The sequence below is a fragment of the Strigops habroptila genome, chromosome 12, assembly GCF_004027225.2.
Source record: "Strigops habroptila isolate Jane chromosome 12, bStrHab1.2.pri, whole genome shotgun sequence".
Lineage (NCBI taxonomy): Eukaryota > Metazoa > Chordata > Aves > Psittaciformes > Psittacidae > Strigops > Strigops habroptila.
Window position 1 is genome coordinate 7,374,088 of NC_044288.2, and position 24,644 is coordinate 7,398,731.

General features: G+C 46.1%; 2 protein-coding genes and 1 long non-coding RNA gene across 10 annotated transcripts in view; 1 reads left to right on the forward strand and 2 right to left on the reverse strand.

Annotated features, from left to right (window-relative positions):
• The window catches only part of KDM3B (lysine demethylase 3B), a 67,294-nt gene extending 52,085 nt beyond the window's left edge, over positions 1-15,209 (reverse strand). For 5 of the 8 annotated variants that reach the window (XR_003994192.1, XM_030504730.1, XM_030504722.1 and 2 more), the window contains exon 1: positions 5,619-5,892. Coding sequence is in view for 4 of the 8 variants with exons in the window: in XM_030504730.1 (XP_030360590.1) it covers positions 5,619-5,789 (171 nt within the window). In the remaining 4 variants the exon portion in view is untranslated. Of the gene's footprint in view, positions 1-5,170; positions 5,357-5,618; positions 5,893-7,557; positions 7,565-15,198 lie in introns of those variants that run through there. The other 3 variants (XM_030504724.1, XM_030504726.1, XM_030504727.1) reach the window with 3 other exon arrangements.
• LOC115615967 (C-terminal-binding protein 2) lies at positions 7,170-18,016 on the reverse strand. Its single transcript, XM_030504732.1, has 9 exons — positions 17,909-18,016; positions 17,074-17,228; positions 16,839-16,983; positions 14,260-14,466; positions 13,424-13,638; positions 12,477-12,607; positions 12,202-12,329; positions 11,554-11,674; positions 7,170-10,481 (listed from the first exon to the last, which is right to left on the reverse strand). Exons 1-9 carry the CDS (start codon positions 17,955-17,957, stop codon positions 10,310-10,312), a joined length of 1,323 nt encoding a protein of 440 aa, XP_030360592.1. The 5' UTR covers positions 17,958-18,016; the 3' UTR covers positions 7,170-10,309.
• An 85-nt stretch (positions 18,017-18,101) lies between these two features.
• LOC115615970 lies at positions 18,102-20,096 on the forward strand. The gene is made up of 2 exons (XR_003994196.1): positions 18,102-18,492; positions 19,181-20,096. It is a non-coding gene; the product is annotated as an uncharacterized LOC115615970 (long non-coding RNA).
• The last annotated feature ends 4,548 nt before the right edge of the window (positions 20,097-24,644 follow it).

Here is a 24,644-nt window from a genome sequence, read left to right on the forward strand (position 1 = left end):
ACCTCTTCACCTAATGTGTGCCTACATCCCCATCAAAGTATCATAAAAACCGACTTCAGTGAAATAATAGCAAGACAATCTTTTTTTCACTACTGTTTCTTTCTGCACCTGCAGAGATGATGATATCTGCTGTTTCACAAAACAAATCAACTAGAAAACAAAGCAAGCTGTTCCTAATACCAAGAATTCTACAACCTAATTATCAGCAAGAAAAGGATGAGGAAGGAAAAGCAACACCTTAAATTGCAGGTTTGATAGCCAGACTTTTCAAACTATTTAAAATTGGTACCTGCATAACTGGAAAGTGGCAAATACAACACCTGCATTTAAAAATAAGGAAGGAAAAAACCTGGTAACTATTAGTCTATTCAAACAATACCAGTGGTTTGCCAAATATCAGAATAAGTTTCAGGTGAGGAATGAGGTAGGCAGCTGCAGAAAAAAGAATGGCAATAAATGGAAGGAGTTAAAAGTGAAAGTAAGTTTTAACTACGTAGTTTACATATGATACGAAGGACTTCCTCTGACTGCATCTAACCTGAACTTGAGTATCCAAATGGCACTGCACTGAAAATGGAGGCATCTGGAATTTACAAATGTCTAAGGGCAATGGTAAAAGCAGGATGGAAAATTATAAGTTTTAAAATGGCAAGTATTGGAGCAGTAGAATTATTATTGCAACATATTAATAATGTCACTGATAAAGCTAGCATAAAAAGTATCAAATTTCTTTACACACATTCCTGGTCTCAAATCTAACAGTACCTTATGCAGACCAGAGACACACAAAACTTGCCCAAGAAGTATGTATATACAGACTACATGTAGAAGGTTGTTTTCCTACAGGAAAAAAAATAAATAAATAAAAATGAATGCCTTGTACCTTAAGAAGTTGAAACTACAGAACAGATTTCTTGAAGCAGTTGCTTGGTTAGAACACTCACCTCCCCTTTTCAACCAAAGTGTTTAGGAAATGGACTGCCATCAGAGATTAACACAGTAATAACTCAAGACAAAACTCCCACTTTCCCATAATCACCTGCATTTCAAGTAGAAGTTTCTCCATATTCAACAAGTCCATGTGTTTTTACCTCCTATGAAATAATCAGTCTTCCACTTGAAACCTGACAGAAAAGAGTATGCAACTGCTAGCACGTATCCCACAGAATTCCTGCATCAGGCAGTGCCCTGCAGTCACACCTAGAGGCATCAATAAACGATGTATTTCAAACTTCTAAGTATCTCCACTGAAAACTGAGAAATCATCTTAGTATGGATATTACAGAAACCTGACTGTCTGCAGCCCTTTGAATGACAAAATGGACTCCCAGCAGCCCTCCTGTAGCTCAAACCCCTTATCACCGGGCTGAACTACCCCGTAGAAATGCACCATTCAGTCTTTTGGGTTTATCTGAAGTGTAACACATACAACACCTTAGAGAAAAACATACCAACAAATGTGTCGACAGGCACCTAAATTATGATTATATGTACTAGTTCTCAATTGCTAAATTTTACTTTATTTGCACAGCTCTTACCAAGTCTACTGCTTTCTGTATCCATCACTAAAAATTCAGCTAAATGAGGTGACCACATATTCACTGATCACAAAACACAGTTTCTGCTTCCCCAGCTTATGGCATTTCATTTGGGAAAACACAAGCCCCGTACATACCATGTCAACATTGTCCACCCAAGAAAATAAACTGCCAAACTGCTGTGTTTTGACAATGATGGGAGAAAAAACAAAGGTCTTGCCAAAGTATATTTTCCTAGCCTTTTCTCCTTGTTTCGGTTGTTACATTTCAACACTACAAAACAATACTCACAAAGGTCAAAACAAGTAATTTTGATGAAATGTCTGAATCTCTACTGCCAGTAATTGGAACTTCTTCAAAGGCAGAAAGGTTGATCTGCAAATGCAAACACTTACAAGGAGCTTCCTGCAGACTTTGGCAGTACGTGGTAACTTTCCAGCTTTCACTTGCAAAAGCTGTATCTGAATATTCCTAATAATTTAACATGCAAGAACACTACAATTTTTCATATCACTTACATCAGTATAAATAAAACTTGTTATAATAATAAACTAATATATTAGTTTATATTATAATAAAACTAAAGATGGGTTAACTCTAGAAAGAGATTTCTTGAATACAGATTTTAAACAGTAAGCCTATTTGAGCAGCAATTTTCAAAGTCAAATAACCATGGTTCACTAAGACTGAACCAGGGAATCTGAAATCTTTGATTCTGCTGCAACAAACACCACAAAGAAGGAGGAAGAGGTCAAGCCTCCAAAGTCAATCCACGGTCAGTGAGCTCTACAGAGCATCCACTATCAGATGAGCAAAAACTTATTTTATAGCCCTTCGCTGATGCAAATATAGAGCAGTCATGCTGTGTATGACTTTACAGCTAAACAACATTTCAGAAAACTTCCACCTGGCAGCCTACTGCTGCAAGGCTTAACAGCTTTGATTCCTTCCACAGCTGCACAGGGACATCCACATCTCACCAGTGCAAGACCAGGGAGGGCAGAGGAGTGGACTGGGTGGGCCTTTGATCTTGTCCAGTACAGATATTCTTTCACTGACACAAAAGTAAAACACTCATTTACTAATACATGCTGTATTAGAGGCGGCACTTCTCTTAGAAGCTTACCTTCTCAATCTAGAGCTTCCATATTTCTACCCAGACTTCCCCCGACATGTTTATTTTGTGCAAGTCCAATAGGTTTAATATGTATTGAAATTACTGTACACGTGCAGATCAGCACAGCATGTGTTCAATAGTGTGACACTTCTGGAATATCAGAAACACCACATAAACACCATGCAGGCACAATAAACATCCAAAGCGGGCACTTCCATAATCCCCAGGAATAAGGTAGTTCAACTAAAACTCCTGCACATGTACAGTAATTGCTACCATGTGTCAAGAAATTATAAGTATCCTCAAATAAGGAAACAGGGAAGAAAAAAAAAAAAGATACAGGGACTTGGAGTGTCTTGGTTAACAGAAACATGGGAGACAGCAGGGTTGAGAAGGTACCCAGTAGACACGGAATCAGTGTTGCATAAGAACAGCTCTGCAAAAGTGTAACCAAATGCATGCAGGCTAATAAGCCTCTCGTACACAAACTTTGTTACTGTTCCTTCTCCTTTACCTGTATTTTGGGGGCACAGCCCTCCACCTCCCAATCCCATTGCCAGCGGTGATAAAGCCACTGCTGATATCAGTCCTACCATTCCTTCTACAGCCACCATCTGCGCTGCCCTGCCCCTCACTATTCGGCGGGCATGACACAGGAACACCACAGATAGCACAAGACTGGGAAGGTTCCTCAGCTTGAGTCTCCACCCCAGTCCTCATCTGTAACTTCATAACCACTTCATATCTGCCAACATCCTTTTGAGAATTTTGCAAGTCACACTGAGTTTCCTCTAACTGCAACGACACTGCCAAAGAAGCCAAGATTACTTTTTTAATAAATCATGTAAACTTATACTTACATAAGCTAAAAATACAGAGGTATTCCATCCCCTCACACATCATCCCTGCTCCCTGCATTTCAGTAGTATAAATGGTTACAGAATCCCTCATGACCCTATTGAGCCCCAATCTGAGAAAAGTAATAAGTGGAGCCACAAAAGACATTGCTCACCACATGAATGCAAATTTTTCAGTGTGGATGTCTGTCTATCACACATAGGAAGACAGAAAGGCTATCAGAAAAAAAAAAAAACCTTCTGGCATAACAAGCATTCATAGTACTTAAGTACTTAACAAGCATTTTGTACTTAAGTACAAAACACTTTGTACTTACTCTACAAAGTATTACAAAGTGGAGAAAATGTACATCAACTACTTTTGCAGTCAGCTCTCATTCAATGAACTTTTCTCCTTTGAAGAGCTGTATTTTATTTGCAAAGCAAGTAAAACTTTATTTGAAACAAATGTTTAACATGCTATTTGTTCTTACAAATCTCTTTTACAACAAGAGGCATTAAAGATATGCCTACTGGTCTTAACAACATCCATCCACCCCAGTTTTCTGCCTTTAACAGCAGCAGCAGGAGACATTATTTAGTTGATTTTTACTTGGCTAGGGTAGTCTAAAAGGTTGGTCAGCAATGACTGACCAGGAAACAAGCTCTCACCTTTTACTGGGCAGATTCACTGGATAAAAAAAAAAAAAAAAAAAAAAAAAAAAAGGCAACACCCCACTAGTCCTTCCAGCAAAATAGCATGAGATCAGCACACCAAAAATTCCCTACATCATACTCAGATTTGGGATGGATGATTCAAGAATGCAGGAGTGCTGACGATACACTTGTCAAATGCAGTCTGTACAAGAGTAGCTCTCCAGATCAGGTCTTAGCCCAACACATTTTAACGTTTCAGAGAGAGTCTCAAACACTTGTCCCATTTTCCTTTGAAGACCCCCTTTCTGCATGTTAGGGTTTTGGGTTTTTTTTTCCCTCCTTAAACAAAGAAGGGAGCAGCTAGAGTGCATCACCACAGCTCCCAACCGCAGACACACGGTGCCAGGGCACCTGGTTTCACCAAGCTAAATCCGGCACACTCCTTCCCACTGATGGCACTGGCTGAAGTACTAACACAAGGCCGAAGAAAACAGAACCACTGCAGGAAGTCAAGGCAACTTCTCAAAATTGGAACGCTGCAAAGAAACCCAAAGAACTTATAGCAGCAACAACAAGTGTTTAAAGAAGTCATCATAAAGAGAAGTAACAAGACTCTCCCCAAACACAGAACCTCATGCTCTCCCCGCGTGGGGCAATTTAACAGCCACAGTTCTCGGCAGCATGCCACCAGGTCACGGTGGCATACCATCGCTCACGGCAAATACCTGAAGAACTGGCACATGCAAAGAGAAACAGCATAGGTATCTTTTAAGAGCTCTTTTTAAGATCTTCACACAAGCATCTCACTGAGCTATACTCGTGCTGTTATCTTGTCCTGAACCCACAACAACTAGAAGTAAACCAAGAAAGCGCTAGAGACTGTTTATACACATTAGATGAAGCACAAATTCCTGCAGCTGAAAACAAAATCTGAGACAGAATGAAACTGGTAACCTCCACTCAAAATTACACCTTCAAACAAGGGCATCAGTTGGGCGGCTCGAGAAAACTTAATATCTTACCGGAGAAAAATAAACAAACTCCAACGCTCAGAAGTTACATACAGACGGATCAGCACCAGAAAGCAGAAACCTCCCAGGCGCGTTTCACACGTCGGTTACTTCCAACCACCGCACCCGAGGCCACTGGGCCCGCTCCGCCCCGGGCAGACCCGTGTCCCGGCAGCTCCCGGGCCGCTCCGCCACCGCGCCCACCGCAGGCCGGCCCCGCCGCCCCTGACCGCGGCCCGGCAGGCCCAGCGGCGACTCGGGGGCGGCCGCGGGGCGCCAGCACGGCGCTGCCGCGACCCGCACAGGGGAGGCGGCGCCCCGCGGCGCCGGCGCCTCGCCCGCCCGCAGCCCTGCACGGCGGCGGGAGGCCGCGGCCCACGCGGGCGGCCCGACCCCGCAGCGCCCCGCCCGCGGCTGCCCGTCGTCCCAGCCCCCGCCCCCCCCGCCGCCGGGGCCTCACCGCCAGGTCCTGGGGCACGGCTCCGCTCATGGCCCGCACCGTGCCGCTCCGCCAGGCCCGGGAGGGCAGCGCAGGCCCCGGCTCCGGCCCCACCGCCTCGCCCTCGCCGGGCCCCGCCGCCAGCAGCAGCAGGAGCCGCTTCCCCACGGGGGAGGCCGCCGCGTCCGCCATCCCCGACGGGCAGGAGCCTCCTCCGCCGCCGGCCCGAGCCCACCGGTCGCCGCCGCCCCGACACACCGAGCAAGCGCCTGCCCCGCGCTGGGCCTCCGAGCACCGCCCGCCCCGCCCCCGGCATGCACCGCGCCGCACAACTCCCCCCCTCCTTCCTCTGCCCCACAATGCCCCGCGCCGCCCCGCCCGGAGCGACCAGAAGTCCCGAGCCCGCGGCGCGGCCGGGAGCAGCGGCGGCGGGGCGGGGCGGGGCGGGGCGGGGCGGGGGGCGGACGCGGACGCGGAGGGCTCGGGCCCGCGGCGGCCGCGCAGGGGAACCGGAAGAGTCGCGCAGCTGCGGGAGCCGGGTGGGACAGGCCGGGAGGAGCCACAGCAGGCGGCGGGGCCGCTCGCAACGGCAAGTTCAGACTCTGGAATTTTAGGGAGTTGTTACGGAGGTAAGCGCAGACAAAACCCCGCTCCGCAACAGCTCCAGGTGCAGCATCCGGTTGCGGGTTGGCAGGAGGACATGCTGCTGGCCCAAGGTAACAGCAGTGCCTCACAGGTCCGGGCTGTCGGTGAGGCAAAGTTTGAAAAGGCGTTTGTTTAGGAGGCGATTAAGATACAAAATTGTTTTGCTAATGGTATGTGGCTGTCGTGATGAGCTGATGCATTTGAACAGTTCTCGTGTAGAATAGCGCAATGCGCTAAAACCCAGCCCCTTTCGGTGTACTTGGGCTACCACAGAATCCTTCAGGATCCAACACTGTTGGAGAAATGACACAACTTTACACCTCTCTGCTTGCGCTGTGGAGACACAGTAGCACTGACAGAAAGTGGAATCGGGAGCAGATGCTCTCTTCCATACCAGAACAAGGAGATTCTTGGGGAAATAAGCTTTCTTGCACACATACTGTTTCCTTGCTCTGAGAGTGCCACATTTGACACTGAATTAACAGCAGCAAAGGCAGGCTGCTTGCTTTCACTTTCATTTATTCAAAAAGATTGTACCAGGTAGTTTTAAGTAGATGACAACTTTTTATCTTTGTTACTTTCTGGTTAGAGGGATGCAATTCACTGGGAAATGGGCAAGGTGGCACTAAATACCAGTTTGTACAATGTGCCTGTGCTCAGAGTGCATTTCATGATTTCATCACATCATCTGTACTCTTTACGGTTTGATTTTAGCCCTGATGTGGCACACACAATTAAAATACTAAGAATTTCATCAAGGACAGCTCAAAAGACTTTCTGTATGTAAGGCCACCCCTTTCATAGACAGCAGCCATGTTCTTTGGAGAACTTTATTAAAATATATCCAAGAAGTAATCAAACATTTCTAATGAGGCAGGAGAGAACTGAAGTGAGAAAAACAGGTGTACAGAGGACAGTGCTGGAAGGTTTTGTTTACATGCTTTATTTCAATGTTTCACAGTTTAGTCATTGTCTACAAAAATATATTTCTGAAACTCTGAATCCTCTATAAAAAAGCTGGTCAGCAGCAGTGACCCTGACAAAACAGAATGTACCTTAGGACAGTGTGAGCACCTCCTGTAAGCAGATTAGTGCAGCTAGGACACTCCTGCCTCACCCTGGCAGACTTCTGTTCTTTGGGATTAAAGCTCTGCACTAGTTCTGAAGGAAGGCATTAAGAAAAAACAAAATAAACATCAATCCTTCCACTTCTGTAACCAGCAACAGCTTGGGAAGGGAGCTGCAAGTCCGAGTGTCACACAGGAGAGAGTGGACATTGGACTGGGCACTCAGGATGGAGAAGACCACAGAGTACTTAAGTACTGGAAAATATTTCTTTTTGAGCTATCTCTTCAGAATAGCCTTTGTCTGGTAATAACAGGTTCAGTCTATAAGCAGAGGTACAAATGGTGTATAAGCAGAGTAATCCTATAGGCACAAAGAGAGCCCTTCTTTGAGGTCATGATAAGGGTTCTGTTCGTTTTTACCTCAGTATTTTCTGCTGCGGCTTTAATCAGGGGCAAAATTGCCTTCATATTCAAGCACAAGCCTACAGAGTGTTGGCTAGAACAGAGCCACTATCAATGCTGTCACCTTCAACTCCTTAGTACCCATAGCTGGAAATATTTCTTATCACATCAATCAATTCCCACTAGGGAATTACTAGTCACCAGTATATCTAGGCACCAAAAGTAAGAACTGAGAAACTCAGGTGTCCCCCAGATGAGATCTTTCCACTCTTCCTCTGCTCAGTTGATTGGTCTGGAGAGATATTTGCAGTTAAGAAGAGGAAAAAGAAACAAATTGCTGCCTCTTTTAAAAAAAATAAATCTATCTTGCATTGTGCTCTAGAGACAAGGTCAATGTACTCTGATTCTCTGTAGTCACAAAGCTCGTAACTAGAAGCCCCTTACCACAGAATAATCTCAGACCTGAACCTCTAAGCAGGGCAGGAATTTTCAGCAGCAAATAACGAAACAGAGTAGTTACTGACAGACTGTGGTAACACACAGAGGATGAGCTCTCAGGCCCTGAAAACTTCTCCCCATCTGCCTGTCAGAAGAACAGCTTTCTGAGCTAGTAGCTTGTAAAACTTAGATTTCCTAGAGGTTAGAGAACTCAGGAAGGTGCTGCTGGTTATTTTCCACCAGTCCCAGTCTCATCTGCTAAACCTGAGCTGCCAAGGAGGTATATGAATTTTAAGTAGAATCAGCATCATCCATGAAAACACAGAAGTGAACAACCTTCACCAAGACAAACACCTTATCAAAAAAGACACTCAGCCCTAGAGAACTAATATCATCTCACTAATGCTAAACAGTTAAAGTGTAAAATCTGTAAGAAAACACCTGAAGTTTATTTCTTCATTTTCCTTTCTTGAGTTGCTGAGGTGTGAGGGGTTGGAGGAGAAAGGAATTAATCACTTCACTGCATCAGAAGCAAGCCATTATATGAAGGCAGTATTGGAGAAAAATTTAAAACCAGGAAAAAAAAACCCAAAACCCTGAAAACTTAGTGACTGTGAAAGCTTTCCTCAGCTTCCCAAACAGCCCAACCAGAGGATCGTGTCCGCACCTCATGCTGTATTTCCAGTCTGTTCCCAGCTGTTCAGCTTCCAGTCACAGACACACAGCAGGGAAGGATCAAGGGAGGCAGACCAACCCACACACAGGGGATGCCTCCCACATAGCACCGACTTCAGTAGGCCCACACAACATGAACAAATCAATGGGGAATCATTACATGTTGTGCATAGAAAGGCTGTAGCTAAAGTGTAACAAGGTAAAATTAAAGGAAGGTGTGGAATTAAGGAAAATCTTCTCCTGTGGAACCCGTTTTGCTCCATCCCCTCAAGGAAGCGATTCATACTCGATCATTTAGAAAATGGGAAAATACTTGAGAGCAACAATCCTGCCTTGGCTTTAGGTGACAAGCCAAGAGAGTTCTTTCTCCTTTAGTATCCCAAAGCTTACTCGTGTTAAAAAAAACCAAACCAAAAACAACACTGTCCTGCCCTGCCCACTGTTGGAGATGCAGTATATGAGTACATGGTGGCAGAGCTGGAGTAATTTGCTCAACCAGTGAAAGCTGCCTTCTCCATCACCATCATCCAGCACAGGGACAAGTGCTGTGTTACTTCTAGTTGAAGCACAAAGCTTAGAATTCTAACATGATAGATACCTTAGGGCTAAAGACCACCATCAGACTGTGAGGTACGTGTGTGTCAAGAACAAGCAACTGCAGCTGCAAGTTACTGCTACTTGCTGTCTCCCAGGGCAAGTTTTTCCCACTTCTGGATTCTCTTGCCTTCTCTGAGTTACAGAGACTCCAGGGTGAACTACTCTGAAGCCTCACAAACACAGTGGTCACCACAACACATTTGATGACAGTTTAATCCCTTCCAAATTATTTACAGGGCTGTCTTTGAGACTGTTACTTTTAACCTCAGGCCTGGTACTGCATAGACTGAACTTTGTATGGTCAAGAATGAGCAATGCCTGTTCTCATGGGAAACCTTAATTAAAACAAGCAAAGTAACACACAGAGCTGAGCCTAGCCTGCATTCTACCAAGGGCATAATAAAGACAATAGTCACAACTTCTCCAATTCACTAGTATTTTTCTAGTATTCCCCATGGCTACACTTGAGAGGTTCAACCAAATTAAATTTAAGCTACAAGTCACAACTGAAAGGTGTGCACTGAAGTCTGGTGTTGGGAACATTGAGGGCCATTCCTGATCAGGCAGCTCCACTTCAGTGTTCGAGTGCACAAGGACAGTTCCCTGTCACAGACAACCGGGGCAGATATATGGGAAAATTCATTTGTTAAACTAAGTGTTTCCAAGAGGAGGCAAGGTCACTGCTGCCCTGCCCCAGTGAAGGGGAAAGATTGAGAGATTAAAACTAAAAGGTTAAAAAATAAAGGCAAGAGCTAAAGTTTGCCAGTAATGAAATGCATTCTCCCGTCCTGCACGAACAGGAAACAGTCTCTGTAGGGTGTTAAAGAAGGTCCTAGGAGGAGATGCCCTCCTACTTTTTTCTGCTGCCAGAGGAGAGGAAAGATGCTGCTATTGGTCAGCAGGAATCTCTCTGTCTGCATCCAGTTTGCTTGTCTCTCCTGGGGAAGGGGTACGCGGTGCAGAGTGGGAAACAGGAGGTATCCCATGAGCTACAATCCCTTCCACTACTGGCGGTTCTGGCAGCGCAGGGGTGGCTACTCCCACTACTCCTGGAGGAAACCTAAAACCAACAGAAACAGAAATTACAAGCTTGTCCAACAGACTTATACCAAGGGGCAAGGAGCCATGCCCTCAGGCACTTGCTGGATACAAACCCCTCTTTCTAACAGAAATGCTCTGAGACAGAACACAGGAGAAGTCTCCAGAGCTGAAGAGTAGCAGTTATATCCTAGTGACACCTGTTCGCAGACAGGCACAGACACTCTCAGGTCATGTACTCAGCATTTCAAAAACTGGTACAAAGTTTATCTCCAGTGGAAAACAGTGTGAGGTGCTGTGTGAACGTACTGTGAACAGCTGGAAATTCCCTCTCCATCAGCAGGAGTAGCACAAGCTGCCAGTTATCCTTCGCTGAGCTCCAAGACAGAAAAAGTAAGGAACTGAACTAGTAAAAACAGCTACAAGTGAGATGAAAAATAGGACAGCAATAGTCATTAATTGCTAATGAACTATTCTTCCATTACTTCCCATTGTGCCTCCCTATGCCTTCTCCAAAAATATATCTGAAATATATAGGTCTCAGAGAAGGGAAGAGAATGTATGCCTTATTTTGCAGATGGGAGAAAAACAGAAGGGAAGCAACCTGCCCGGAATCGCTTGACAGGTCTGTAACAAGACAAATAAACTGAAATACACCTTAATTAGGCCACTGCCCAAATCCACTGGACAATGCCTCTTTAATACTCCATATCTGGGCTAGAGTTAAGAAGTGTGCTTTCTTTTATACAATTCTAATGACATGCACAACTTCTAAACTTCAAGATCCAGACCTCTTTTTTTCTGGCACCAAGCAGGCTTTCTTATATAAGGAGATCTCTTGGGCAGGTCTTGCAAGGATTTGGAAAAATGAACCAGTATGCAGGTGGAACTAAATATGACCAAGTAAATGTTAGATCCTAGTACAGCTTCAGAAGTGCTGCTGTTAAGTTTCTGGAAAGAGTTCATATACAGAGCATACAGAAACAGCTTGCAGCTATAAGCAGTTCTCAAACCCAAAGAGGGATGCTGGCCTACTTCAGTAGGAAGATAGGCTTGAAAGCAGTAAACTTGTACAACCTACATACACATCTCACCTGTAAGCTGCAGCTCCGTTGAGTTCTGGGTGGACAGTCGCAGGATCAATACTGGACCACTGAGCTGCTAGCAGCAAGTACTCCTTATTAACACAGTTCCTCAAAGCATCAGGTATGTGACCTGCAAGAGTACCAAGAATTACAAAAAAATCCAGGACTCAAGTAGAAAGGGCTCGTCCCCTGAAGCGTTTAGAAAGGAAAGTAAAAAAGAAATGCACATCATCTTTTCCATCTATCTCCAGAGGGTAACACTGGGCAGGAGAGACTCTTCTGAACAACTGGTCTCTGGAGAATACAAGAAATTGATCCTTCCTTCCCACTTCTGTGATCTTGTAGAAATTATTGGCCACAAACTGCAATTGCCAAGCCTCACCTTCCCCAAGAGACAGTATGTACTGCTCCAGAAAAATGGTGTACAGTATAACTGTCAAAGGAATTATTGCAAAGGATGTACTAGGTACAAGGTTTTCCCAGGGAGAGAAAGTGCCACCCCAGCATGAGTTACAAGACAATTACCAGCTTACACTCTGGTTCAGGAAACCATTTACTGAGCCTAAGTTTTCAGAACAAGGAGCATAAGCCTTGCAGTGAACTAACAAAAGAACACTCTGCAGTAGCAGCTGCAGAGCACACAGTTTTCCTCATTACCTGTAATAGCTCTGCGGATCTCTTTAGCTGCATCTTCTCTGGATTCAATGGACGCCTGCTCACTGTACCAGGCAGTGTGAGGGGTGCAGATCACATTAGGTGCATCTTTTAAGGGCCCCTGAGCAAAGCTGTGGGGGGGAGGGGAGGAAGGAAACAAAAAAACAGATAACCCATCTGTCCTCTTGGGTATCACTGTAACTCGAATATCAAAAAGCAAGAGTCATCCAGTGTAGGTGAGTCACAAGCTAGCAGCAGGCATGCAGGTGCAACATTACCTGAAAGGCTCAGACTCGTGCACATCCAATGCTGTTCCTCTGATTCTCCCCTCTTTCAAGGCTTGTGCTAAGGCTTTCTCATCTACCAGCCCTCCCCGGGCTGTGTTCACTAAGAAGCAGCCCTGGCGCATCTGGAAGAAGAATATTAAGTGGCTTGAGAATGAGACTTTTCATGGAAGCTAAGTGAATCTTGGGAAGTCTACTGGAAATGAGCAGGAGCCTGCAGTGATTAGATGAGGCCTGGACGAACTAGGAGTGCTCTCACTGCAAAGCTAACCACAGGGGAAATGCCTGCAAGCAATGCTTGAGAAATTTGCTTTAAAAAAATGTACAAACAAAACCACAAGACAAGGGCAAAAGTGGAACTCTCAAGTTCTGCACTCCATATTCATCCTACTAAATTATAAAAGAAAGAGGATATGAACCAAGTATCCAGCTTGTCGTGGTTTAAGCCCAGCTGGTAACTCAGAACCATACAAAACTGGACTACAGCGTCCAGATGTCTCACATGAAAGCCCTGATAAGCATTCACAGACTAGTGGAGTAGAGCCCGAGACTGACTTTGCAGTGGGCTTGGGCAGAGAGGCTTTGGCAGAGCTGTGTAAAGAAACTTACACAGTCCCAGCCACAGCACATCTGGCTCTAACAGCCAGAGCCAATTATGTAGTTTAAAGGTAATTTGAAGTTACTGAATCACCTACAGCATTTTTTATAAGTGAAATTACTTGGCAAGAAGAGCCAATCCTATTCTTCTCCTAATGTGAAATTCTACACAGCACAAAGCACAGGCACCCAGATCCACATGCTCCCAGCCTCCAAAGGCAGCAGCAGGAGGCACACGACAGAGGCAGCAGGATTCACATGCTCTCAGCCTCTGTGAAAGCAGCAGTTTCTGTTTGCATTCATTTCCACAGTGTGCTGTGGGGGAAATCAAGCTCCTGCTGCACCTGTTTAATAGTGAAGTCATTGATGAGGTGATGGTTATGTTCATTCAGGCTGCAGTGCAATGTGATGCAATCGCTGTGCATTAGTAGATCCTGCAGGGTTCCTACTCGTTGTAAACCCAAGGATCGCTCCACTCCATCCGGCAGATAGGGATCATAGAAAATCACGTTGAAGCCAAAGGACTTGGCTCGCAGAGCCACTGCCTGTCCAACTCGGCCTTCACAAAAGAAAACCCACAATCATCAAGGAAAGGTAAAACAAACTTCAAAGACAAGATACTGGGGTAGTCTGGGAGCCTACACTGGACTTTACTGCCAGGGCCCAAGGTAACGTAGCCCTGGAAACACCTAAGATTGCCACAGGGATCCAGAGGAGGTTATTCACTGCTGATCCCATATGGCTAATTCTAGTCCTTCCCCATGCAATATAGCCAGAGCTTAGCCTACAAGGAGCTCTGTTTTTCCGAGCAAATCCGGACCCTTAGTCAGAAGCAATAATAATCTGATTACAAGAACCTGGAGAAGGAAATGGTAGCTTTCAGGTGGCTTTGTCACCGATACACAGCCTAGCACACAGGGAAACAGTCACTGAGAAGAACTGTCTGAATATTCCAATTCTTCTAGCCATTTGAAAATAGAAAAGAAATCCCCAATCCCATGACATACGCCCAACTCTTGAAGATATCCAGCACCACAGAACAGGGCACTGGCATTCCTTACAAGTCAGTGCGTTTCACAATAAACAGCTGTAACATTGTCACTTGTTTTCAGTCTGTGACTCTTACATTCCCAGAAACTTTCACAGTTCACTTTTCAGTCTAACAATTCCCATCACTTACCTAGTCCAATGATGCCCAAAGTCTCCCCACGGATACGCACAGCGCCACCAGCCACCTCTCGAATCTGTTCTACACTTGAGGCTCGATTCCCTTCCCTCATAGCCTGATGTAGCCAAGTAACACGGCGATAGAGGTTCAAGATGTGGCAGAGGGTGGAGTCAGCAGTCTCCTCTACTGAGGAGGAAGGGATGTTGCAAACTGCAATGCCTACAAAGCCATAGAGGTCATATAAGATTTTTAGCATCACAATGCTAAACCAACATAGAGCTCTTCAGGCATAAGTGCTGAAAGATAATTCAGTGCTCCGGAACCACTGCCAAGAAACACAGGATTCGTCTCAGAAGCTCATTCACAGAACACAGAAATGACCACCAGCTTTTTAACCACAAAGAAATACCATTCCTTCCTTATAAATATCCATTTGATTGATACACTCACCAGAAAAAAACAAAACCAAAACAGACTGAAATAAGAAAACTGGGTCATACCAGTAATGCAAAAAACTGACTTTTATAAGATCTGCATCCAAAAAGATACACTCATTTCAGAGATAGTCCTGACAGATTAACTGGCAGACTGAAGAAGAATTAAGACAGATGGTTGAGCTCTTTTGTGCCTCACAGTCCAGATGCTCACTGCAAGCATCAGCTTCCCCAGGAGCAACAATAAGTAACTAATTTATTAAACACAGAGAGAAGCCACAGGAGGCTCTCTAAATCCATTTGAAGTTATACTGAAAAATGGCAATACGTAACACTCCCACTCTAGAATAACATACAACCACAAGGGACCATAAAACCCATGGCTAGAACTATCAGGTAAATTACTAATGCAAACTGAGTTAAAGTCCTGGAAGCACAAAATACTGTCAGGAAAGGGAAAGATAGAACACTGTAGCAAAATCTGGTCATTCCCCATTGCGGCTGTCCTTCAGTCAACAAACCAGCTAAGAAATAAAAATAACTAGATTAAAAATGGTCTCTTCCCAAATGCAACCCTCGCCACTTGCCAAACCAAGAAAACTCTCCCCCTCAAAAGTCTACCACCTATCTAAAAACTAGGAACAAAATCTAGGCAATGGTTGAAGGCACATAAAATTCAGCAATGCATCAGTCTTTTGTAAGCCCATTACAGAGGAGACATTCGACTAAACTCAGACTATGCTCTCCCAAGAGAACTAGGGAAATCTCTACAAAATCCTTTGCAATCATGCTGTAACACCACATAGACTACTCCGAGACATGAGGAGGGAAGACAGGGAAACCTAACTTCTTTTAATCTCATTGGTTACCACCTCAGTCAACTTCAGACAAGCCACATGCATTCATCTCTTACACATCTAGACACAAATTTGTGTTTACATGCAATATTATGCCTAAACATAAGAAATGCAAGCACACACAACAGCCCTTTGGTCTGATTCGAAGATGCAGAACACATAAGGAATAGTATCTTACCTCAGAATGAATTAAAGGGCCTAGGTAAGTATGAAAATAATCATTAGCTGCCCATGAAAAAGCAAATCTGGCCATGCCTGAAGGTCATCACAGTACCTCTCCAAAGCAAAACTGGCAAGCAGCAGTCTTGATGGTGAAAGAATTTTACCCATTCATTTCTCTTTGAGTTAATGAGTGTGGAGTGGGGAAAAGCTTTGAATCTGAATGAATCAAAAATATGGAAAGTGGAGAACCCTAAGAGTAGATTAGTTTCCAAACTCAGCCCAAAAATATAATGGCTAGATGAAAACCAAAGACCTTCCTAGGAACTCTTGAGCCTTCAGTTGAATCATTCAGACCAGAAGACCTAGTCCAAGCACTAGACAAATAAGCACTCCTCTTTTTACCTGCAATTCAGCTGTTCCTACAGATTCAGAATTTGTAACACCTATCTCAATTTTACCTGCATTTGATTTAAGCTTAATCTAATCCGCATTATGTTAAGAAAGGTTTCAAATCACTTACATAAGCCCAAAATGAGAAGGGACAGGGTACTTAGATGACCCACATCACCTGGGGCACTACAAGGTCTGAAAATCTCACTGCCACGTGTTTCATAAATAGCAGCTTTGGTCACCTGATCCAGGCTCTTCACATGCATAGGGCTCTAAAGGAATCAGTAACAACATTGAATCAGAACTTACCTGCATATAAAAAAAATAGCAGGAAAACTCGCTTATCAAGCATTTACAGTGAGTTTATCCTGTACCAGCATTTGCAGGCTGCTTTCGGATGCCAGAGTTTGCTCGATTCTTTTCCCACAAACAACCCAAAGCTGCCTCACCAAAAGTTACCTGGACACCGTACTCAGGTTCCTGAATCCCAAACAACAGCAGAGACTCTGATCCCTATAGCAGTGACACTGACACCTATAGCAAAGCAATCCAAGAGCTAAGAATCTTTCTTTCAAGCCACCTACCAACTCCGATATCATCAGCTTCCTAAAAATGCCCGATACTAAACAGCTCCAAATCTTTTTACACAGGTTTAAAATGCACTCAGCTATAAAACAGGAAAACATACGCAGTGTTCCACTTCCCATTCAGTTCTGATCACAAAAGAGCCCTAATGGTGTCATCATACCTAATTCTGCAGCGGATTTGATGTCAACATTGTCATAGCCACTGCCAATACGCACAATGACCCTGAGGGCTTTGAATTTCTCCAGATCCTGACGAGAAAGGGTAATGGTGTGATACATCAGAGCTCCTACTGCCTCATTCAGCACCTACAACAAAAACCAGTGCAAATCAGTCTGCTTCAGATAGCCCAAGAGGCAGAGCTCTATGTCTGAATGCTCGCACATTTTCGTGCCCACCTTTTCATGGATTTCCTGAGTTGACTGAGCATCACAAAATGCCACTGTAGCAACATCCTTCAAGATGGGCATCTCCACAGTGCAATCTCGTCCATCCAGGAGTGCAACCAGTGGCCGTGTTGGCATTGGGCCATTCACAATAGGAGGCCGTATGCCTATTAAAAAAGTCAGCAGGAGCGATTACACGAAAGACAAGAATTCTGAGTCTCATTTGCTACTCCAACAAGTCATTAGTTCTGTTTGAGTTTTGTAGTATTTAGGAAGGGATTAGTCAATGCAAAAGAAATAAACAGTAAACAAACAGAGAAATTAAACTAGAGGAAAAAAAAAACCACCAAACCCAAACCTCTGCCACCACTACAAAAAGAAAAATAAGCCACGTTTCATCAATCATAAGATAATAGAAGTGGTCTGCTCAGAAACACACCACCCTACCCTAGCCTCCCAAAAGTAGTTACAAAGCTGCTTCAGGCCTACTGCCCGTTAACCCGCCCCCTCCCTCCCCAGCGTGCCAAGACACAGCGTCTGTTTCCTCCTTAACAGCGCACAAGAACCCATACGCTCACGGGCCCTGACAGCCGCCCCGCTCTAGAAGCCGCGGCGTCCCCCGCCGCAGGCAGCGTGCTGCGGAAGCGCCAGGTGGAAGCGTGCCCGCAGGCGGCAGGACCGGACAGGCGGCCCCCCGGGCACCGCCGCTGGGCGGGGAGAGCAGCGGCCAGGCCAGCGTCCCCGCCGCACAAGGGCGCGCTGCCCCGGCTGGCGCTGCTCCCCGCCGCCGGGAGCGGCCCCACGCGGCGCCGCCGCAGCCGAAGGCCGGCCGCCCGCCCCGCCTCACCTTCGCAGATCCGGTCCAGCCGCTGCCGCTTCACTTTGTGCCGGTCCATGGGCCGCGCCACCCTTCTGCGCCGCGGACGGACACTCCGTCACTCGCCGCCGCCGGCTCCCGGGAGGAAGCGGAAGGGCCGGGCCGCGGCCCTGCGCCGAGCGGCCCCGCCGCCACAGAGGCACCGCAGCTCGGGGTGCCCCTCGCTTCCGCTTCCGGTCCGCGGCGGCGGCCCGCCCCACAGGCCCTTGCGGCGAGGGGGCGTCCAGCCGCGCCTTCGTACGCCTCGGTTGGGGCCGGCGCCGGGCCGCGAAAGAAACCGGAACCGCGGCGGGCTTGGCGCTCGCCGCCCCGTTCCCCCTCTCCCGGCGCCGGGCGGGACCTGCGCGGACTCCGCGGCACCGCCCGCGGGGAGGGGCTGCGTGGCCTGGGCCGCCCCACGCTCCCGCCCGCCGGGGCTAGCCCGACCAAGGCCTTCGGGGTGCGCGGGTGCGGGGCCTGGAGAGAGCCCCGGCTATCAGGGAGACTGACCACGGTGGTCTTGGACCCCGAGGATCCTTATGGACCGCGAGGATCCTTATGGACCGCCAGAACTCGTACGAGAACGGGAGAAAGTAGCGGCTCCCTTTAGAACGGGGCTGCAGCAGTGACCTGACTGGCAGGTGCCGGATACATGGCACCTTGCCTGCTTTGTGTTGGGGCGTCTTTTTCTTTGCCTGTGTTGTGCTTTTAGAGACAAGAAGCGTATAAAAAGGTGGCAAACATGGACTTGTATTGCCCCAGAGAATTTTCTGTTCTTTAGCAACTTGTGGCATCTGTGTGTGTAACAGGCCTTGGCAGGACCTTCTAGAAATGTTTCCATCTGTTGGGTTTTTTGTTTTGTTTTGTTTTTTGGTTTTTTTTACTTTTCAAATCTATGTAAATTTACAGCATTCATATTGCCCCATTACGGACTGCTCAGACTTCATTGTATTTCATGTGTTCTGAACCTGACACCTGTTTTCTTTTGGTGCCTACAGTGTTGTACAGAGTGACTGTACGTTTTCCATTTCATGTTCTCCAAGGAACTGGGGGTTTAGAGACCTCTGTCAGATCCTCCTCAGTCAGTCTTGACTGAAGAATCTCAGTGTATTCAACTCTTCCATTTCATACTTTGATCAGCCTTGCTGCTGTTCTCTGTATCTCTTCCATATCTGTTGTATTCTTTGAGATAGAGGGCTTAAAAGGACTTTATACAATTGCATAATGCTCTTCTCATGTTGTTTATTCTTCATATTTTATTAGGTTTCAGTTTTGGTTCCGTGGAACTCCCAAGACCTTCCTCCCACATAATCTCTGCAAAACTGGTATTTTTTTCAAGTAAAGCTAGGATTGTTTTCTCTCCATAGGAGCTGATCTAGCTAAAACTACTCATGGACTGCCTGGCTCCTAATTTGTTCAGCCAGTGGACTTGTGCTTCTGTTTACTACCTGTAGGTGCCTGCATGGATAAACAGTAGTTGTGCCCGCACTGAGAACAACAACATACTGTCTCCTGGGATAAACTATCTACTTTTGTCTGCCCAGCATCTTCCAATAGTTGGCACTCAACACTATGCATTTGCCCTCCATTTACCAGGAACTTTGTGAACTCAGAGCTATTGTCCAATGCACTATCAGGACTTCAAAGTACAGCTGTTGAAATTGCGCACCAAGAGCAAGTCATGGACTATGGAATTGAAGGAAGCAGGACCAGGTCACTCACCTCATGAAACTGAGAGCACCAAAGCAGTATCTAGAACAGAAGCTGCTTGAAAGAGTCATGTCTTCCAGAGCAAAGTTCAGTTCCCTGAAGACAGCTAGACTGTGATGGTGAAAGAGGGAGAAAGGGAACCTGCCTTGTTCTGCTAAGGCTCCTATGTGTTTAGAAGGAGGTCTGTTTAAAAAATCTTGACGCTGCCTCTGCAAGACACTGGCTGAGCATAAAGCCACAAATAAGAGTACCACAGCTGCTTAGGGCAAGAACCAGCTTTGTTCCCTAAGGACTAAGCCAGCTCTTAGGCTGTCTTGCCTAAAGACTGCAAGGCAGTATATGTCATTATGATGTTCGCACCCCTCCTACTTCAGACAGGAGTCTCCATTTTTTACTTCAGTACCAAACGTTGTGGATGTTCTTAGTTGTCACTTCTGATTGGTAAAATAAAGAGTTACAGCAGACCAAAGTGTTTGAGCACTGGACCTTCTTCCCTGTGGTAATTCAGTGATAAAAAAGCGAAGCATGCAGGTGCTGGTGGATACCTAAAATGATGATTTCTTAGCTCATCACCAGGGATCAGGTATCCCAGCAAATAAGTCTCCAGCAAATGAAGTCTTTGTGCTTCCATAAAGATTAACAGTGATAACTGGAGACAGTAACTTCTCTATTGCATGGCTGTAAAGTGCTTATTGACATGTCAGCCACGGTCTTCCCAAGCTGCAGCTCTTAAACTACAGTTACGATCTTTTCTTGAGTAGTGGCTCAATAGTATTGCAGGTATCTCTATGTAGACTCTAGGTGGGGATGACAAGGTTGAAGATCTGATAGGTTTACATGGATTTATATAGCACTAGCTAACAGACAAGGGGAGCTTTCTATAAGGGAAGGCTACTCAGCTTCTCTCTTTGGGATGTTTTTAAGGCCTCCTATGGAGCCTCTGAGGATGGCTGTTTTCAGAGAGAGACCAGGGCTAGGATGGACTCTATTCTGCTGCTTTCTGCCACTCCAATGCTGTGGCATGGTTTCTGAGGTCTCATGTAATAAGCAAATTATCAAGGAAAGAAATACTGATGCTAACAGAGTTAATCACCATGTACAATGAGCTTGTATGTTCTGCTTCACAGCTGAATTAACAACAGAGTTCCTGGAAATTATAAAAGGCATGAAATGGGGGTGATGACAGTAGAGTTAAACAAGAAGGTCTTGTTTTTCTTTTAGAATTCTATTAGGTGCCAGAGTAAAATGAGTTGCACTCTACCAGCCGCATATGCTTTAGCCTTCTCCTGCCCTATGAAATCATACGCCTGAAAGCTGTGATTCTCAGATGTCTCCATGTTAATTTATCAGCTCTTATCTAACAAAGCCCACCTGAGGCCAAAAGAGCCTCATGATCATGCTCATTAGGAAAAGCCTGTCACCTTTTCTACACGTCCTCTGGAGATGATCGAAACACACAGAGAACTGTCCCAGCACCGTTTGCTGGACACTGCTCCGGCTTCGCGAGGGCTGAGTGCACCCGGGGGGGCTTGGCACGGCCCGCGGGCGGGACCCGCCAGGTGGCGCTCCGGCGGCGCTCCTACACTCCGGCAGCGCGCCGGCAGCGTTCCGGCAGCACTCCTGCAGTGTTCCGGCGGTGTTCCTGCAGTGCTCCTACACTGTTCTGGCAGCATTCCTGCAGCACTCCTGCAGCCTTCTGCAGCGCTCCTGCATTCCTGCAGTGTTCCGGCAGCGTTCGTGCAGCACTCTTGCATTCCTGCAGCACTCACTCCTGCCGCACTCACTCCTGCAGCATTCCTGCAGCACCACAGGGACCACAGCCGGGGGCCACAGCTGCTTTTCCAGCTTATGTCACTCCTAGGAGAAGGCATTAGGACAGGTCTCCCCAGGGAGATGGCACAAACAGGAACTGCAGAGGCACACAGAGTACCTTGTGCTTTTGAGCCGCCCCAGGCCTGCATGAGGGGATTGCTTTTCACCCCAGGGCACTGGGTGGTGTTAGACTCCGGTGTGGTAGCCCCTGTGCATGTGTCTGCATCAAGAAGAGATGATGCTGTACTCTGTCTTGCTCCCAGCTATTCTGCCTCCTCAACCACGACCAACTGAGCAGGGCCCTGGGGCCAAGCTAGAACATCTTCCGTTTTATTACAAATTATCTAGATCACTGGGGTAAAAGAGGTGCATAAGCAAACCTGTGATGGTGTCTCAGCTATTGGCAACTTCCCTTCAGCATGAGTTAGTTAAAACAAACAATAAACCCCTCACCATAACAGTTTCTATATACTACTACTAAAAAAAATTGGTCAGCTTTACCCACTTGGCTTGTGTGCATGATCTGAAAGGCAAGCCTTACCTTCTCCCCATTAGCCAAACAGCCTTTGTGCTCTGGAGCATATGGAGTCTCCCTTTACATTTATGCTGACTGACCTTCACCTCTGTATAAAACTCCTAGTTAAGAGCTCTCTTGAGAGCAGCGAGGTATGCTTCTGGACTGTCAACTGCATCTTGCTCATAGCTCTTTGGGCAAGTACTGTGTTGGACATTTAAAAAAGAACAGGAGGGATAGGAGGGAAGAGAGCATTTTCCTCAGGACAGACAAAGAAACTGGAAATCTTGGAAACCTTGTTGCTAGGGGCAGAGCTGGTAGAGAAAGCCTCGTCCATCTGGGCACAGCAGCTCTATGCTGTGGTCCAAAGTCCTGCCAAGTGGGAGTGGCTCGTACCTGGGTCTTTCCTGGTAGTCTCTAAAGCACCTAATGCTGCTGATAAGATGTAAAGTAAACAGCCCCTGCGCTGCTGCCCTGCATGTGCCCATCTCTTTTACAAGCAAAGAGGAGAAAATGTACAGGAGTGATTAAAAAAACAACCAACTGCAAGCAGCTGAAGCCTGCTGCCTCTGGCTCTGCCCTCCACAGCACTGAAAGGTAGTGAAGGTGGCAGCAGGATGGGACCTCTGATCTTTGATGCCTAATGTGCCTTGGAGTCCCATCTCATGGCTTGAATTAACGGAAAGCCAGTCCATGTCACAGTGGAACACAGCCGTACAGCTGCTACTGAATCAAGTGGAAATAATTCTTTAACTTGATTGTTCTTGTACCTGTTTGAGTTCCTTGCCAGGAACAGTAAAATCTTGTTCTTGTTTCCACTATTTTTCCATCTATTACCATGTTTGTGAACAGCTGCTACCCCTAAGGCCTGGGCTATGCTGCCACTGCCCAGTCCGCTGGCCTGTGTGCTGATTTAGCTCACTTGAGCCAAGGAGAGAGCAAGTAGCTGCTCTGACAATATGCATCATGGATATATCAGGATGAGAACAATGGGCTCACAGTGCATCACTTAAATGTCTTTGAATCAACATCTAGTGTAATGCATTATTAACGCTACTTACTTTTTCTACGTTCTTGTCTCTGAAGAGATTTAGACTTAAGGTAGTAGAGCAGTATTGCTCTAAGGGGCTCCTCCTCTCTTCTCTTGAAGACGTATTTTGGCTTTCCTGTTAAAAATAATTTTTTTCTAAGCTGCTCATGACCCCAGTTGCTTTCGAATCTGTCATCCAAGCACGTACACACTGATCATTGCCTCAGCTAGCTGCCAGGAAAGGACTTACAGAGGCTGTAATCCAAAACCTGTGTGCTAGGTGGTACTACCAACACCAGAGCAAGTCAGCTGGGGCTTTTTCTACAAGCCTGGATACAGACACCAACACATCTCTGGATAACCTATTCTAGCACTGCACCAACTTCTTAGCAAAAAAGTTTTTCATAGTATCCAGCCTGAACAACCCAAGCTAGAAATTGTGGCCGTCATCGCTTCTTATATCTCCTGCCATTGCCAGCATGAGTTTGGGTTTGTCACCTTGCAACTCACCTTCAAGAGGCTATAGGCTGGTAACAGATTGCCTCTGAAATTCCTCTTTGCCAAGCAAACAAGCCCAGCTCTGTCAATCTCTTTGTTGGTCACATCTTGGTAGCCCTCCACTGGACCCTCTCTAGTACCCTCCACATCCCTCTTGAACATCGGGGGTAGGGAACTGTGCACAGCAGTCCAGGTGTGGTCACATTCCTGCAAAGTAGGCAGGAATAATGTCCTTCAGTCTCTGGCTGTATTCTTCCCAATACAGTGTGGTGTGTGGGTTGTCTTATTCAGGATCGGAGCATAGTGGTATCCATGCAACTTCCAGATCCTTTCAGTGAGGCTGCTCCTCAGCCAGAACAGACACACTCCACTCTCCTTCCCAAACTTCACAAGGTGCCTGTTGACCCAGCCCTTTCATTTCTCAATGTCCCTCTGTGTCCAGCATGTCAATTGCCCACCCTAAATTATTATCATTGTAAATTTACTAGTTCTTTTTTCCTGTAGGATGACATACAGACAGTTATTCTCAGCAAAGATATAGTCTATCCACTAGGCTGTATGACTCTGGATGTATCCAGACAGACACCTAAGTGTCTCTGATCTTCCTGCTGTGAACCACACTGAGGCTAAAATCCAAGAGCAGCTTTGTATACTTTATTCATAGGAAAAAAAGAATAAAACTATCTGAGCCAGAAGTGGCCAGATGATACCACAGGTAATGAAGCAGAAAACTGTGGGTACTGCTGTGGATATCAAACCCCTGAACCTTCTCTGGCAATGAGCAGCCAGAGCTGTTTAGGGCACTAGCACTCACACTAGGAAATGAAAGCGGTTTTTATTTGGTTTTCTATGAATATAGACATTAACTTCTGCTGGGCTGTTTGCATTAGGTTAATATTTCTATAATGTACAGGTGTTAATATGAGCTGTGAGTGTCTGCTGTCTGCCTCTAGCCCTCTAAAGAGCAGAGTGTGGCGCTGCAAATATTAGCCCAGGTAGAGAAGCGTTTGCACACTCTGTGCTGCCTCCTGCAGTAGTACTCTGATAGTACTCCTTACAAACGACCAGGGCTCAGCTCTCAGATCCTCAGTACCTATCTCCTGCATTGCTCTGGTTTTGACTCAAGAAGGGTTGTAGTGATGGTAAAAAAATAAAAATGATGA